The sequence below is a fragment of the Gouania willdenowi genome, chromosome 6, assembly GCF_900634775.1.
Source record: "Gouania willdenowi chromosome 6, fGouWil2.1, whole genome shotgun sequence".
NCBI classification, from domain to species: Eukaryota; Metazoa; Chordata; class Actinopteri; order Blenniiformes; family Gobiesocidae; genus Gouania; species Gouania willdenowi.
In genome coordinates, this window is record NC_041049.1 from 181,088 (window position 1) to 196,607 (window position 15,520).

General features: G+C 39.1%; 1 protein-coding gene and 1 long non-coding RNA gene across 6 annotated transcripts; both read right to left on the bottom strand.

The window, feature by feature from the left end:
- Positions 1-702: 702 nt before the first annotated feature.
- On the bottom strand, positions 703-15,465 carry msrb3 (methionine sulfoxide reductase B3). Of its 5 annotated transcripts, none has more exons than XM_028450995.1 (7): positions 14,838-15,465; positions 9,601-9,650; positions 4,391-4,499; positions 4,247-4,324; positions 4,145-4,173; positions 3,967-4,064; positions 703-971 (listed from the first exon to the last, which is right to left on the bottom strand). In XM_028450995.1, exons 2-7 carry the CDS (start codon positions 9,635-9,637, stop codon positions 831-833), a joined length of 492 nt encoding a protein of 163 aa, XP_028306796.1. In that variant the 5' UTR covers positions 9,638-9,650; positions 14,838-15,465; the 3' UTR covers positions 703-830. The 5 variants fall into 5 exon arrangements, with proteins under 5 accessions (XP_028306796.1, XP_028306792.1, XP_028306791.1 ...); XM_028450991.1 differs by having other exon boundaries at positions 9,562-9,650; XM_028450990.1 differs by lacking the exon at positions 9,601-9,650 and adding an exon at positions 12,438-12,595 and having other exon boundaries at positions 14,838-15,460.
- LOC114465771 (uncharacterized) lies at positions 8,017-9,555 on the bottom strand. Its single transcript, XR_003674345.1, has 2 exons — positions 9,135-9,555; positions 8,017-8,906 (listed from the first exon to the last, which is right to left on the bottom strand). It is a non-coding gene; the product is annotated as an uncharacterized LOC114465771 (long non-coding RNA).
- Positions 15,466-15,520: the final 55 nt, after the last annotated feature.

Here is a 15,520-nt window from a genome sequence, read left to right on the forward strand (position 1 = left end):
TGTAACATAAAGCTCCAAACTACATGAGTGAGTAAGTAAATTAAAGTATTATCTACAATTCAGCTATTTTTTTAAAAAACAAAAATATTTTACCTTTGAACCGAGTGTCAGACCTAAACTTCATGGAACGACAGAGAATCTGTCGTTTACCTGAAGGAGAATTGAACGGGTTGAGTTCAATACCGAATATAGTGAAACAGCGCGTTAGTAAACAATTACATAGACAGTTATATGGTTTATACAATGGGAAACTTGTTGATAAAAAAATCACCAGTGGCTGATGGTTTCAATGTTCTATTCAGAGAGCTCCATGTTTGAGACGCAACCACAGCATGGCAGGTAGAGATGGAGACAGAAAAGGAAGCTAACTTTTTTTTTTTTTACTTTAGTTTGGGATCACGGGGATAATTTTAAATAACCATGAAATATTAACTTAAATAACTTATCAGTACAAAAACGTTTTTGATATAACAAACTCCGACATAGTGATGTCATGAACCCGGAACCGGAAGTACAGCGTTCATTATTCAGAGGTCGTAATCTTAAAACTAACGTTTTGAACGTTTGAACACCAACTTACTCCAAAGTAACAGGTGAACACACTTGGGGTAAAAGAGACTCAAAAGAGAAGTCCACACACACACACACACACACACACACACACACACACACACACACACACACACACACACACAGTAAATATTTCACTTTTCTCTGGCGTTTATTGAAATTGATTCAAATCATTTGTTGTGTTTGTTTAAATGCTGTCTCTCTCACACACACACACACACACACACACACACACACAGGTTGTATGTTCAGAGCTGGTCCTAGTCGCTGGCTGCAGGTCGCTGCTCCACAGCGCTGGGATCCTCCTTGGGGTCAAAGGTCAGTGAGGCTGAGTTGATACAGTAACGTTTCCCACTCGGTTTGGGACCGTCATCAAACACATGACCAAGGTGAGCTCCACACTGAAAACACACACACACACACACAATACACATAAAATACACATTGTGCACACATACTTAAGCCACGCCCATCAGTGACTCACATCAGGTCCAATCAGTGAGACTTGAGAGCTTTGCTCGTATATCAGTGTGAGACGCCCCTCCCAGGTCTAAACCAGAGCCGTATAAAGAGACAGTTGTGTCAACTCCGTTCACTCCAATGGTTCAGCTTTTTTACAGCAATGGCGTCTCAATTAGACGGTTTGTGATGTCAAATAAAGCAGGTAAACTGTTTACACTAAATATTAATACAAATTTTACGTTAGGAAAAAAATTTATTTATGAAACTACATAAACATATATTGTATATACACATACATATGATGGTGTACTGTATAAATATTGTCAATCAATGCAGTTAATGACAAATTACCGAAAATCTCAGTTATGTCACTAGGAATCAATGGATTTGAATGGTCCACCAATAACTTCTGGGACCAAATTCAGTTTTACATGAATCACGTGATGGTCAAACATTTTGGACTTCTGTTGTCGCAACTCTCTCTCTATACGGCTCTGATGTCTGCTTGGCTGTGTGAGCAGCGATTGGCTCTGGCCGCACATGTGACTTTCGCTCGGGTGAGGAGCCATGCAGTGAAAAAGATATAGACGGTGCGCTAGCGCCCCCTCACACACTGAGGTCAAAAGCTGAATAGGTTTCACTTCTGGATGATTATGAATGTACAGTCCAGCCAAAAATAAACATTTGGAAATGCCCAAATTACTCCAGAATAATGAATGCACAAACTAAGCCGTTGACAAAGTTTCAGGTTGAAGAGGCACTGTCGGGAAGAAATTTGTAGGCCTGGGCCGATAATCGATAAATTAATTAACCAAACTGTAAATAAAATGAACTCAGTAAGTTTTCCGACCTCGGTATAATGCAATACTCGTGTATTTGGTAGGGATGCACGGAATATTTGACCACCGAATATATTCGGCCGAATATTGCTAAAAAAAGCCACATACGGCCTTCAGTTTAGTGAGTTAAAAGCAAGGCCGAATAGTAGCGCGACACACTGACGCAATCAAACAACGTGCAGTGATTTAGAGTCAGAAAAGTGTGTGTGTGTTGCTGCAGGAGCAGAACAGCAGCAGCTCCTCCTTTCCACACACAAACACAGCCAGACTCTCTCCTTTCCGCTTACCGTCGTTCGTCACCGCGTGAAAGTTGGAAGTCTGGATGGCTGCTGCTGCTCTGGTTTCGTTGTTAGCGCTGTGAGCCATGAATACGTATAAACATTCCCATCGTTTCCTCCTTACACTAACCGGGTCTCGCTGCATAGACTGGTGTAGCATTAGCATGGAGTGCTAACAGCTGATGTGTAAACAATGGGTCCGTGGCTCCAAGCAGTGACTCCCAACACGATCAGCAGCAGAAAAAGTAGTGCAGTTTGTATTTACATATATGGTAATAAAGTATAATATATATTCTATATTAAACAGCAGTGTTTGTTTTAGCTGTTAGATAGTTGGAGAGGGAGGAGCTAACATTCTAGGAGGCGTGTTAGGTGACGTCACCTGCCAACGTGGGTAAAATCCAACTGTCCTGTTTAAAGCTGACTTTATATAAAATATGTAATAACAAGAGAGGAAACATAACTTTTTACACTTTGTTCCTCTGAATGAGGCTAAATGATGTTTATCACTGTAGATAAACCATTAGAAAGTCATTAATTATCATACCTCACCTTTAATGTACTTTAGATTTTTTGTTTGTTTTGTTTTGTTTTATTTGAAGGGTTAATATAAATGATAAACTTTGTTGTGCTTTTTATGAAAAGCAAAGACTACTGGAATATTTAAAAATTTCATAATATTCAATAAACATTTACTTTCTTTAAAAAACATGTCTAAAAATGTATTCTAGGCTATTTATGCACTATTAAAAAAATAGTGAAAAACTCACGGTATTATTTGGTATTCGACCAAGCGTTTATATTTTATTCTGCTTTCGGTGCATCCCTAGTATTTGGCAGCACGTCAGTCGGCCACAGAGGCTAGCGTTAGCAACGGTTATAAAACAGCAGATAACTCAGTCAGTTCTAATAATGTCTCAGTGAACCTACAGTGTAATTACTCTAAAATAGTATTCCACTGCCAGGTAATCTTAGATTTAGGTAAATCTAACCGTTATAGTTTGGTAGATGCATTAACTCTGGACCTACTACGTAGCTACAGATTGCTACACCCAGCGGCCTGTGGAGCAGCGTAGCCTCTTACCCGCGGTGTCCGCCAGTGGATCAGAAGCAGAAGCCGAGCGGGGCTAGCAACCAAGCTAAGTCTAAGTATTTAGTTTTCCTCGTCTTTAGCCTCCAAACAGACTGGATGATAAGAGGGTTCACCCTCAGCACCTCCATGTTTGTTCTATAGCAGAATAAACTACAAACTATTTGGTTGTTTCTGTTTGGTTTAAGACTGAATGAATACAGAACAGAATGAAACAGGAGGGGGCGGGGCCACTAGCATTGTTGTTTACAAAGGTTCTAACTGGATTAGAAGTGTTACCTGTTAATGAATGTAAAACTATTATATACCTCTGTCTCAATGTTTATTATTTATTACAAGTGTCATTTAGTTTTTGACAGAGACTTAATAATAAATAAAATATTTATTACATTGGTTGTGTGGTTTTGCATTTAAGGTGTTTTTTTCTTAACAGAGACAGGGTCTATTTTATTGTTTTTGTTTGTGATATTTATTAAAGTGCAATTTTTTACTAACAGAGACAGTCCATTTTATTTTAACTGTTTTATTTGTTTAAATTATTCTTGACATTACAATGGTAAAAAATATTAATGAGAAATACAAGTTGATTGTATTTGAAACAATAATATTGTTTATCGGCAGAAATTTGTGGGACAAAATATCGTTCAGCAAAATCTGTTGTCGGCCCAGGCCTAGATATTTACTCCACACACGCAGACCTTTCTTGCTTTTATTAGTAGATACATACCTTACTACAGGCCGTCTCCACCCTGTGCATCCCATAGGAATAATCGTCCTCCTCAGTGATGGACGTCTGCTCCAGAACCTCAGAGAACGACGGCCAACCTGAACATAGTGAAGAACGTCATTATGGGATGTCCTCCTTTGGTTACCATGGTTACAGTCATCATTCACAGCTGATTCACCTGATCCCGAGTCAAACTTAGACTTTGAGCTGTGAAGAGAAACCAGAGGTTGATGAGGAGGGGGATGAGCTTAGAGTCATGTGACCACTGTCAGGGCGTTACCTGAAGAGGGCGCTCCCACACACCACACAGCTGTACGTTCCTTCCTCTTTCAGCACAGTCAGCTCTCCTGTGAAGGCGCTGCAGGAGGATGAGCTCCGTCACATGGTGTCAGTGGGAGGAGCCTAACCAGGGTGCGTGTCCTACCTTTCTGTCCCTCTCTCCTGGGTCACGTGATACTGCACAGGCGTGAGACGCCTCCTTAGCTCCTCCTGAGGGAAACTCACAGGCCATGTTCTCTTAGTCCTTCGTGTTCCTGCAGGAGGAAGGGGAGGAGCTACAGCATTACACACGCCCACATCAATGTCCTGCTCACTGACCACACAGCAGGACAGCCAATAAGATTCAACCTGAGCTGATCAATCAAAGGATGAGTCAGCAGAAAAACACACCTCAGTCAGCTCTGTCTGTCCCTGATGCAGACCCTAACGCTAACCCTAATGCTAACTCTAACCCTTAAAATGTAGTCAGTTAACTAACACTAATGCTAACCTTCAAAATATAGTCAGTTAACTAATGCTAGCGCTAATGCTAACCCTTTAAATGTGGTCAGTTAACTAATGCTAACGCTAATAACCCTTTAAATCTAGCTAGTTAACTAACGCCAACCGTAATGCTAATGCTAACCTTTTAAATGTAGTCAGTTAATTAAAGCTAACACTGACCCTTAAAATGTAGTCAGTTAACTAATGCTATTGCTAACCCTTTAAATGCAGTCAGTTAACTAACGCTAACCCTAATGCTAACCCTTAAAAGTAGTCAGTTAACTAATGCTAGCCGTAATGCTAATGCTAACCCTAATCCTTTAAATGTAGTCAGTTAACTAATGCTATTGCTAACCCTTTAAATGCAGTCAGTTAATGAACACTAACCCTAATGCTAACCCTTTAAATGTAGTCAGTTAATGAACGCTAACCTTAATGCTAATGTTAACCATTTAAATGTAGTCATTTAACTAACGCTAACCCTAATGTTATTGTTAACCCTTTAAATGTAGTCAGTTAAAGCAGAACTGAGTAACTTGCCTGCCCCACCCCACAGCTACATGCACACCTTTGCTCCCCCAAGACAGTAGCAATCGATCACTGAAAAATCCTACTCTAACAGTGACACTAAGGATGATTTCACACATATAGTCCATGTGACCATGTGAACAGTGTGAGGAAGAAACAAGTAAAATAAATAAATGATGTGGGAGTAATATGGAAGGAAGTGTGGAAATGTGTGTGTGTTTGTTTTCTTGTGCTGACAAATGGATGGATGGATGGATGGATATTTGTGTGTGTGCTGCCTGATGGAGCGCTGGGTTGCGAGTGTGTGTGCGTGCCTGTCGCCGTGACGACAGTGCACAGTGCTCAGCAGGCACACACGTGTGTATTTGCAGTGTGTTGCTGCTGAGCTGTCACTGATGGAGTTGTTCTGTTCCTCAGACAAAGGTCTTCTCTTTTATTTGCTGGCTCCGCCCTGATATAAGTTTGAGAAAAGTGAATTAGTAAACAACCATGTGCAGCCACGAGGCTGGTCATAATCTAAATGGACTTGATTTATACAACGCTTTGTCCCTACACTGAAGTAGTGCCAAAGCACTTTAACATATCAGCTCATTCACTCTCACATCAGTGGGACTGAGCTGCCATACACGGCACTAGTCGACCACTGGGAGCATCTTAGGGTTTAGTAGTGTTGTGTTCAAGACCACACTGTCCGAGACCAAGACTTGCCCGAGACCAGAATGCACCGAGACCAAGACAAGACCAAGACCGAGACAAGCTGAGACCAAGACCAAGACCATAAACATTATTTTTTTCAATTTAAAAAAATCTATGAATAAATAAAATTATGACAAGGTTCAACAGTTAAATAACATCTCTCTTTAATTTTAGTTTATTTTAGATACCTTTGACGGACAAAAAAGGTGCCTGTAAAAAAATTAACTAAAATATTAAAACTACTACTGATAAATTCACAATTATTCTACATATTCGAAAACAATATTTTTATGTCAGCTGAATGTACAGCAAGTGTTTAAAAGTATTTCTGCCAAGAAATAATGATTATTGATTCTGATTCTTTCAGTTGTTCAGGTTTAACAGGTCACAGATTTATTAAGATCATTATTTAGTTTAAAAAGCCTTTAACAGGTTATTTTTATTAATTCACTTAGTTGATATAGTTTAATTTAGTTACTGTAATATAACTAGGATATTCATTAACAAAGGTTTCCAACTGTAACTGTAAATGTGAAACTTTCTGAAATAAAACTACAAACTAGTTGTCATCAGTGTAAAAAACATAGATCTACAGGTAGATGTGAAACTAAATAAAACAAACCCTGGAACAGTCATGTGACACATTAATCAATAGTTATTGATGAGAATTATTATTATTATTATTATGGATACAGTGGAAACAGAAACTATAAATAATAATTATATTATGAACCTGTTTATATTGTAGGGAACATATTATAGACATAAATGTAATTAGAGTCTAAAGACACAAAAAAACACCACTTTATGACGACATAATCCAAGATGGCGGCGGCCTGGACTACAGCTGATATTATGTAATAAAGCCTTAAAATACATGGATATAATGAAAAGAGTGAATGGACAGAGACATAAACATGTAGACTTATTAAACACACACTGACTTATTAAACATACACTGACTTATTAAACACACACAGACTTATTAAACACACAGACTTATTAAACACACACAGACTTATTAAACACACACAGACTTATTAAACACACAGACTTATTAAACACACACTGACTTATTAAACACACACAGACTTATTAAACACACACAGACTTATTAAACACACACTGACTTATTAAACACACACACACACACACACACACACACACACACACACACACACACACACACACACACACACACACACACACACACACACACACACACACACAGTCACATTAAGGAAGGTTGTGGTCATTATAACAGGGTGGATTAAATAATGAATAAATGATTGTTTTATCCCGTTCTTCTCTGTGTTATTATCACATTATAAAAAAGGTTAAAAATAGCAGGAATTAGTGCTGGTCTCTAACGGTCTTGACGGAAAATCCCGAGTCAAAATGCTTCAGAGTCCGAGACGAGACCAAGACCTTTACAATTTCAAGACCGGTCTTAACCACCACAACACTAGGATTTAGTGTTTTACCCAAGGACACTTCGACACATAATCAGGTACTAGGATCGAACCCCCAACCTCTCAGGGAGAAGATGACCCTCTACCACCTGAGCCACGGCTGCCCATCTAGCATTAGTTTGGGCTGTCATTGGGTCGGAGGGAGGAAAAGTTGCAAGAGCTGTTTTCTGGTCAGAGACAGTAGGGGGGGAATGTAAGACCCCCCCCCGTCACCCCATAAACACTTATCTTCACAGGAACTATGAGGATTTATTAAGGTGAAAAACTTACTTAGTTCTGCTTTAACTAACGCTAATGCCAAAGTGAAAAAAATATCCTGTGAAATCTATGACCTGTTGACCTGCACAACTCAAAAAATCAGAATCGAGAATTGTTTAGAACAGGAATCGAAATAATCCAAATGATGTCCATCCCTATTAGTGACTACTGACTCATTAGTGACTCTTACTGACTCATTAGTGACTCTTACTGACTCATTAGTGACTCTTACTGACTCATTAGTGACTCTTACTGACTCATTAGTGACTCCTATTGACTCATTAGTGACTCTTACTGACTCATTAGTGACTCTTACTGACTCATTAGTGACTCCTACTGACTCATTAGTGACTCTTACTGACTCATTAGTGACTCTTACTGACTCATTAGTGACTCTTACTGACTCATTAGTGACTCTCACTGACTCATTAGTGACTCTCACTGACTCATTAGTGACTCTTACTGACTCATTAGTGACTCTTACTTACTCATTAGTGACTCTTATTGACTCATTAGTGACTCTTACTGACTCATTAGTGACTCTTACTGACTCATTAGTGACTCTTACTGACTCATTAGTGACTCCTATTGACTCATTAGTGACTCTTACTGACTCATTAGTGACTCTTACTGACTCATTAGTGACTCCTATTGACTCATTAGTGACTTACTGACTCATTAGTGACTCCTATTGACTCATTAGTGACTCCTATTGACTCATTAGTGACTCTTACTGACTCATTAGTGACTCTTAGTGACTCTTACTGACTCATTAGTGACTCCTACTGACTCATTAGTGACTCATTAGTGACTCCTACTGACTCATTAGTGACTCTTACTGACTCATTAGTGACTCTTACTGACTCATTAGTGACTCTCACTGACTCATTAGTGACTCTCACTTACTCATTAGTGACTCTTACTGACTCATTAGTGACTCTTACTTACTCATTAGTGACTCCTATTGACTCATTAGTGACTCTTACTGACTCATTAGTGACTCTTATTGACTCATTAGTGACTCTTACTGACTCATTAGTGACTCTTACTGACTCATTAGTGACTCTTACTGACTCATTAGTGACTCTTACTGACTCATTAGTGACTCATTAGTGACTCTTACTGACTCATTAGTGACTCTTACTGACTCATTAGTGACTCTTACTGACTCATTAGTGACTCCTACTGACTCATTAGTGACTCTTACTGACTCATTAGTGACTCCTACTGACTCATTAGTGACTTACTGACTCATTAGTGACTCCTACTGACTCATTAGTGACTCATTAGTGACTCCTATTGACTCATTAGTGACTCTTACTGACTCATTAGTGACTCTTACTGACTCATTAGTGACTCTTACTGACTCATTAGTGACTCATTAGTGACTCTTACTGACTCATTAGTGACTCTTACTGACTCATTAGTGACTCCTACTGACTCATTAGTGACTTACTGACTCATTAGTGACTCCTACTGACTCATTAGTGACTCCTATTGACTCATTAGTGACTCTTACTGACTCATTAGTGACTCTTACTGACTCATTACTGACTCATTAGTGACTCTTACTGACTCATTAGTGACTCCTACTGACTCATTAGTGCCTCTTACTGACTCATTACTGACTCATTAGTGACTCTTACTGACTCATTAGTGACTCTTACTGACTCATTAGTGACTCCTACTGACTCATTAGTGACTCTTACTGACACATTAGTGACTCCTACTGACTCATTGACAAAGCAAACAAAGTGAGTCATGCACAGTGAGCTTTATGAAGCAGCAGTGACACAGCAAAGGAACTACACAACAGCAGGTCAGTGTGTGATTAGCTTAGCATCATGCTAACACTGCACACTGCACACGCTCAGTGGACCTGAGGGCAGACTGCAGGACCTCAGCACTACAGGCTGACCCTTGGTGACTAGGTGGAGCAGGTTGAACCCAGACATTGATTATCAGGAGCTGGACAGGGAGACACAGTTAGCACGTTAGCATTAGCATCATCACCTGTTCACACACACACACACACACACCTCGCTCCGGTCCTCTGTGTGTGTCTATGTGTTTGTTTGTCAGCGTGTTGTCCTGTCACGGTTGCCTAGCAACAGATGTCACAGTGCTGTGTTGTGCTCCACATAGACAAATGGAGAGTCTCTGAAAATGTGTGAATGAAATATGTCTACGTGAGTTTTATGGATCAAAGAGGCACATGTTGATATTCTACTTGGTCACTTTGTCACTTCAAATGTTTTCAGAACTTTCAAAATAAAAGTGGAAAATCAACAAAGATATTTAACCTCAGTGTGAACAAGGTTTTTAATGCTGAAGGTTCCAGATGCATCTTGGGAAACATAGAAGTATACTTCAGTGGGAACGCTCATCATCCTAATCATACTATAGTATATAGTAGACAGTATATACTATAGTATATAGTAGACAGTATATACTATAGTATATAGTAGACAGTATATACTATAGTGGGCGCACGGTGGCCCACTTGGGTCCTTTCTGTCTGTTTGCATGTTCTCCCCGTGCTGCGTGGGTTTCCTCCAGGTACTCAGGCTTCCTCCCACCATCCAAAAACATGACTGTAAGGTTGTCTGTGTTGCCCTGTGATGGACTGGCGCCCTGTCCAGGGTGTACCCCCACCCAGTATATACTATAGTATATAGTAGACAGTGTATACTATAGTAGATAGTATACAGTATACACTATAGTATACAGTAGACAGTATATACTATAGTCTATACTAGACAGTATATACTAGATAGTATACAGTATATACTATAGTCTATAGTAAACAGTATATACCAGGGGTCACCAACCTTTTTGAAACCAAGAGCTACTTCTTAGGTACTGATTAATGTGAAGGGCTACCAGTTTGATACACACTTAATAAATAAAGCGGGGGGGGGGGGGGGGGGGGGGGGTAGTTTGCTTTTTAAAGAGAAAATGAAATAATTCAATTTCACAGTGTTCTTTTATTTGAAAAACACATATAAAGTAAAGAACAAATTCCACAGTACCCGTGCAAATGGTAAATGGTGGTAGTAGTAGAATAAATAAAATAAATAACATAAAATTAAACAAAAAAGGCATACATTGCATAAATTATCCATCAATCTATGCAATGTATGCTTGAAATAATAATAATCAATAAAAGGAAAATTAAACATAGCCAATACAACAACGGCTATAACCATAACAGAAACACTTCCCTACACATGGTTGGATTTGATTTTCTCCAGATTTCCTCACTGACATTGTCCAGGCGGACAATAATAACGATTACACCTCTTCTTATGCGGTGTAATCGTTATTATTGTTACAACAATATTATTATTACAATAATATAATTACACCACATAGGAAGAGGAAGAAGAGTCTTCTTCCTCTTCTTATGCAGTGTAATCGTTATTATTATTATTACAACAATATTATTATTACAATAATATAATTACACCGCATAAGAAGAGGAAGAAGAGTCTTCTTCCTCTTCTTATGCGGTGTAATCGTTATTATTGTCCGGCTGGAAACGACGCTCAGTGAAGGATGGTCCGCCCGGACAATGTCGGGCAGAAATCAGGAGAAAATCGGGAGGGTTGGCAAGTATGTATTAACACAAAAACACTTTACATTTTAAGTGTTTATATATATGTATTGTCATTTCTAAGTTACATGTAAGTGTGATTTAAACAAGAATAGCTAAATAAATAAATCTATATATATAAAAGCTCACTGGTAAGTGCTGCTATTTGAGCTATTTTTAGAACAGGCCAGCGGGCGACTCATCTGGTCCTTACGGGCGACCTGGTGCCCGCGGGCACCGCGTTGGTGACCCCTGGTATATACTATAGTAGATAGTATACAGTATATACTATAGTCTATAGTCGATAGTATATACTATAGTCTATAGTAAACAGTATATACTATAGTATACAGTAGACAGTATATACTATAGTCTATACTAGACAGTGTATACTATAGTAGATAGTATACAGTATATACTATAGTCTATAGTCTATAGTAAACAGTATATACTATAGTCTATAGTAAACAAGGGCGCACGGTGGATTAGTGGTTAGCACGTCCCACAATCCAAAAACATGACTAAGGTTGATAGAGTCTCTAAATTGCCTATAGGAGTGAATGAGAGAGTGAATGGTTGTCTGTGTCTGTGTTGCCCTGTGATGGACTGGCGCCCTGTCCAGGGTGTACCCCCACCCAGCGCTCTATGAGATTGGCACCGGCAGACTGGTGTCTACTATAGTAGATAGTAGACAGTATATACTATAGTATATAGTAGACAGTTCAATGATTTTTTTAAGTCCAATTGTTAAGGCACAAAATACATTTTCAGTTGCACTTTTAAAAATAAAAAGAACTATTATGCAGTTTTGCATTGTTTACTATAGAACCAGAATTTAAATTAATAGGCTTCTTCTTCATTTGTATTATTTCTTTATTTATTTCATTCAAGATTTATTTTTAGTTAAATTGCATTGTTTTGAATAGTTTATCAAAGGATTATTTTGACAATGAAAAATAAAAGGAAAATAATACAGTTTTTCCCTAAAAAAATGAAGGAATATTTTCATTATTTGTCTACAATCCCATTTGGTAAAATAAATCGTGAGAGAATCGTATTGTGAGCTGAATCGAATCGGGAGTTGAGTGAATCGTTACATCCCTACTATAGTATATAGTAAACAGTATATACTGTTGGTCAGTGAGAGAGGAGTCATCTACCTATCATAGCAGCAGTCAGAACACGCTGGGTCACAAGGACTGAACGGAGGTCGAGGACACGACGGGAGAGTCCATAGGTGAAGAACGCCATGGTTACTGACTCACGACTCAGTCAGTCCGTCAGTCAGTCAGTCAGTCAGTCAGTCAGTCACATCCACCTGTAATAACACACACACATTCAGTCAGTGCTCTACTGCCCCCTGCTGGTCACTGACCATATTTAACACCTGTGACATCATCAATGTCTGTCCTCTTCACTCAGACTACTGACACACACACACCCCTGATGCTTTCTGACCTCAAAGAGGGTCACAGGTCATATGTTTCCTACCATTACCACGTGAATAATGGACAGAAGCAGACGTATGGTCACCCCAGGTCATGTTTTTCAACCTCTGGGTCGTGACCCCATTAGAGATATTAAATGAAGTTACATAAAATGTCTAAGAATTGATATTAAAAAAAAATTGCTGAGTAAATTAATTTTCAACAATCTTTAACAACTGTATTCTATTTTTTCACTTTCTAAAATATAAATGAAATAAAATGCAGTATAAAAATATTTGTCACCAATCCTGACAGCTCTGTGTATGTTTACAATATGAATAAAATGACATGATCACAAACTCAATATAGGAGGAAAAATACGTATTTGGGGTCGTAATATTATTAAAACGGGTCACAATCCAAAAAAGGTTAGGACGTTGTTTTATTCCTTATTTTAAAAAGTCTTTAATTATGTACGTTTTCTTTTTGTTTGTTTGGTGTTTCATCTTTTCATTTGTATTGAGTCTCTATAACAAATAATCAATAAAGAACATGACATCATTTATTTACTTTCATCATGTTTCTGCTTTTAAATCATTTCCTACAGCTTTAGAACACAGGTCAGTGAATGTGGTTCAATGACAGATTGAGGTCTGTCATTGAACCACAGACCAACCCCACACCAGGTAACTGTAGCTAACTCTAACCCTACATCAGGTAACTGTCGCCTCACACAGGCTAACTGTAGCTAACTTTAGCCCCACATCAGGTAACTATAGCCTCACACAGGCTAGCTGTAGCTAACTTTAGCCTCACACAGGTTAACTGTAGCTAACTTCAGCCCCACATCAGGTAACTGTAGCCTCACACAGGCTAGCTGTAGCTAACTTTAACCTCACACAGGTTAACTGTAGCTAACTTTAGCCTCACACAGGCTAACTGTAGCTAACTTTAGCCTCACACAGGTTAACTGTAGCTAACTTTAGCCTCACACAGGCTAACTGTAGCTAACTCTAACCCTACATCAGGTAACTGTAGCCTCACACAGGCTAACTGTAGCTAACTCTAACCCTACATCAGGTAACTGTAGCCTCACACAGGCTAACTGTAGCTAACTCTAACCCTACATCAGGTAACTGTAGCCTCACACAGGCTAACTGTAGCTAACTTTAGCCTCACACAGGTAACTGTAGCTAACTTTAGCCTCACACAGGTTAACTGTAGCTAACTTTAGCCTCACACAGGCTAACTGTAGCTAACTCTAACCCTACATCAGGTAACTGTAGCCTCACACAGGCTAACTGTAGCTAACTTTAGCCCCACATCAGGTAACTGTAGCCTCACACAGGCTAGCTGTAGCTAACTTTAGCCTCACACAGGTTAACTGTAGCTAACTTCAGCCCCACATCAGGTAACTGTAGCCTCACACAGGCTAGCTGTAGCTAACTTTAGCCTCACACAGGCTAACTGTAGCCCCACATCAGGTAACTGTAGCCTCACACAGGCTAGCTGTAGCTAACTTTAGCCTCACACAGGCTAACTGTAGCCCCACATCAGGTAACTGTAGCCTCACACAGGCTAACTGTAGCTAACTTCAGCCCCACATCAGGTAACTGTAGCCTCACACAGGCTAGCTGTAGCTAACTTTAGCCTCACACAGGCTAACTGCAGCTAACTTTAGCCTCACACAGGTTAACTGTAGCTAACTTTAGCCTCACACAGGCTAACTGCAGCTAACTTTAGCCCCACATCAGGTAACTGTAGCCTCACACAGGTTAACTGTAGCTAACTTTAGCCTCACACAGGTTAACTGTAGCTAACTTCAGCCCCACATCAGGTAACTGTAGCCTCACACAGGCTAGCTGTAGCTAACTTTAGCCTCACACAGGCTAACTGTAGCTAACTTCAGCCCCACATCAGGTAACTGTAGCCTCACACAGGTTAACTGTAGCTAACTTTAGCCTCACACAGGCTAGCTGTAGCTAACTTTAGCCTCACACAGGTTAACTGTAGCTAACTTTAGCCCCACATCAGGTAACTGTAGCCTCACACAGGTTAACTGTAGCTAACTTTAGCCTCACACAGGCTAACTGTAGCCTAAGATCAGGCTAACTGTGACAGGTCAGTACTAACCTGAGGACAGTCGATGCTTCAGTCGTTGTTGCAGGAACCGGAAACAGCTGATCAGCCCATATAAGGAGACGAGTTAGGGAGTGATGGTTAACCCTTCATAACCCAATATATTTATTAAAACAACCCATTTAAACACTGATATCTCACTGAATAGAGCAATAATATATATTAAAATAGCAATAATCAGTTTTGACATGTAAATATGTAATTATATAATTATTTATTTTTGAAGGAATTAACTAATAATGGATTTATTATGAAAAATATTTGGTTAACAATAGTACATGTTTATTTTAAAATTATACTTTATCTTGTGAACCAATTTCTTAAAAATACACATTTGTGATATAAAAATGGAATGGGAAAAAGGTTGGGAACCATTTACCTTATATGGAAGATTCCATAATCAATAAATGCAAACGTGATAAAAACATCGTCCAATTTGAAATAAAGACGTGTTTTAAAACACTGAGGTCTGAGATAAATGTAGTAATGTTTGTAGCCATGTTGAAATAAAGCAGTTTGTTCTCACACATTAGCTCACCTCAGACAGACTGATGGTGTTTATCAGAGGAATCAAACAAAGCTTTAAAAACTCCTAATAAATGTTTAATTGGAGCATCTGTAGACGACACACACACACACACACACACACACACACACACACACACACACACACACAC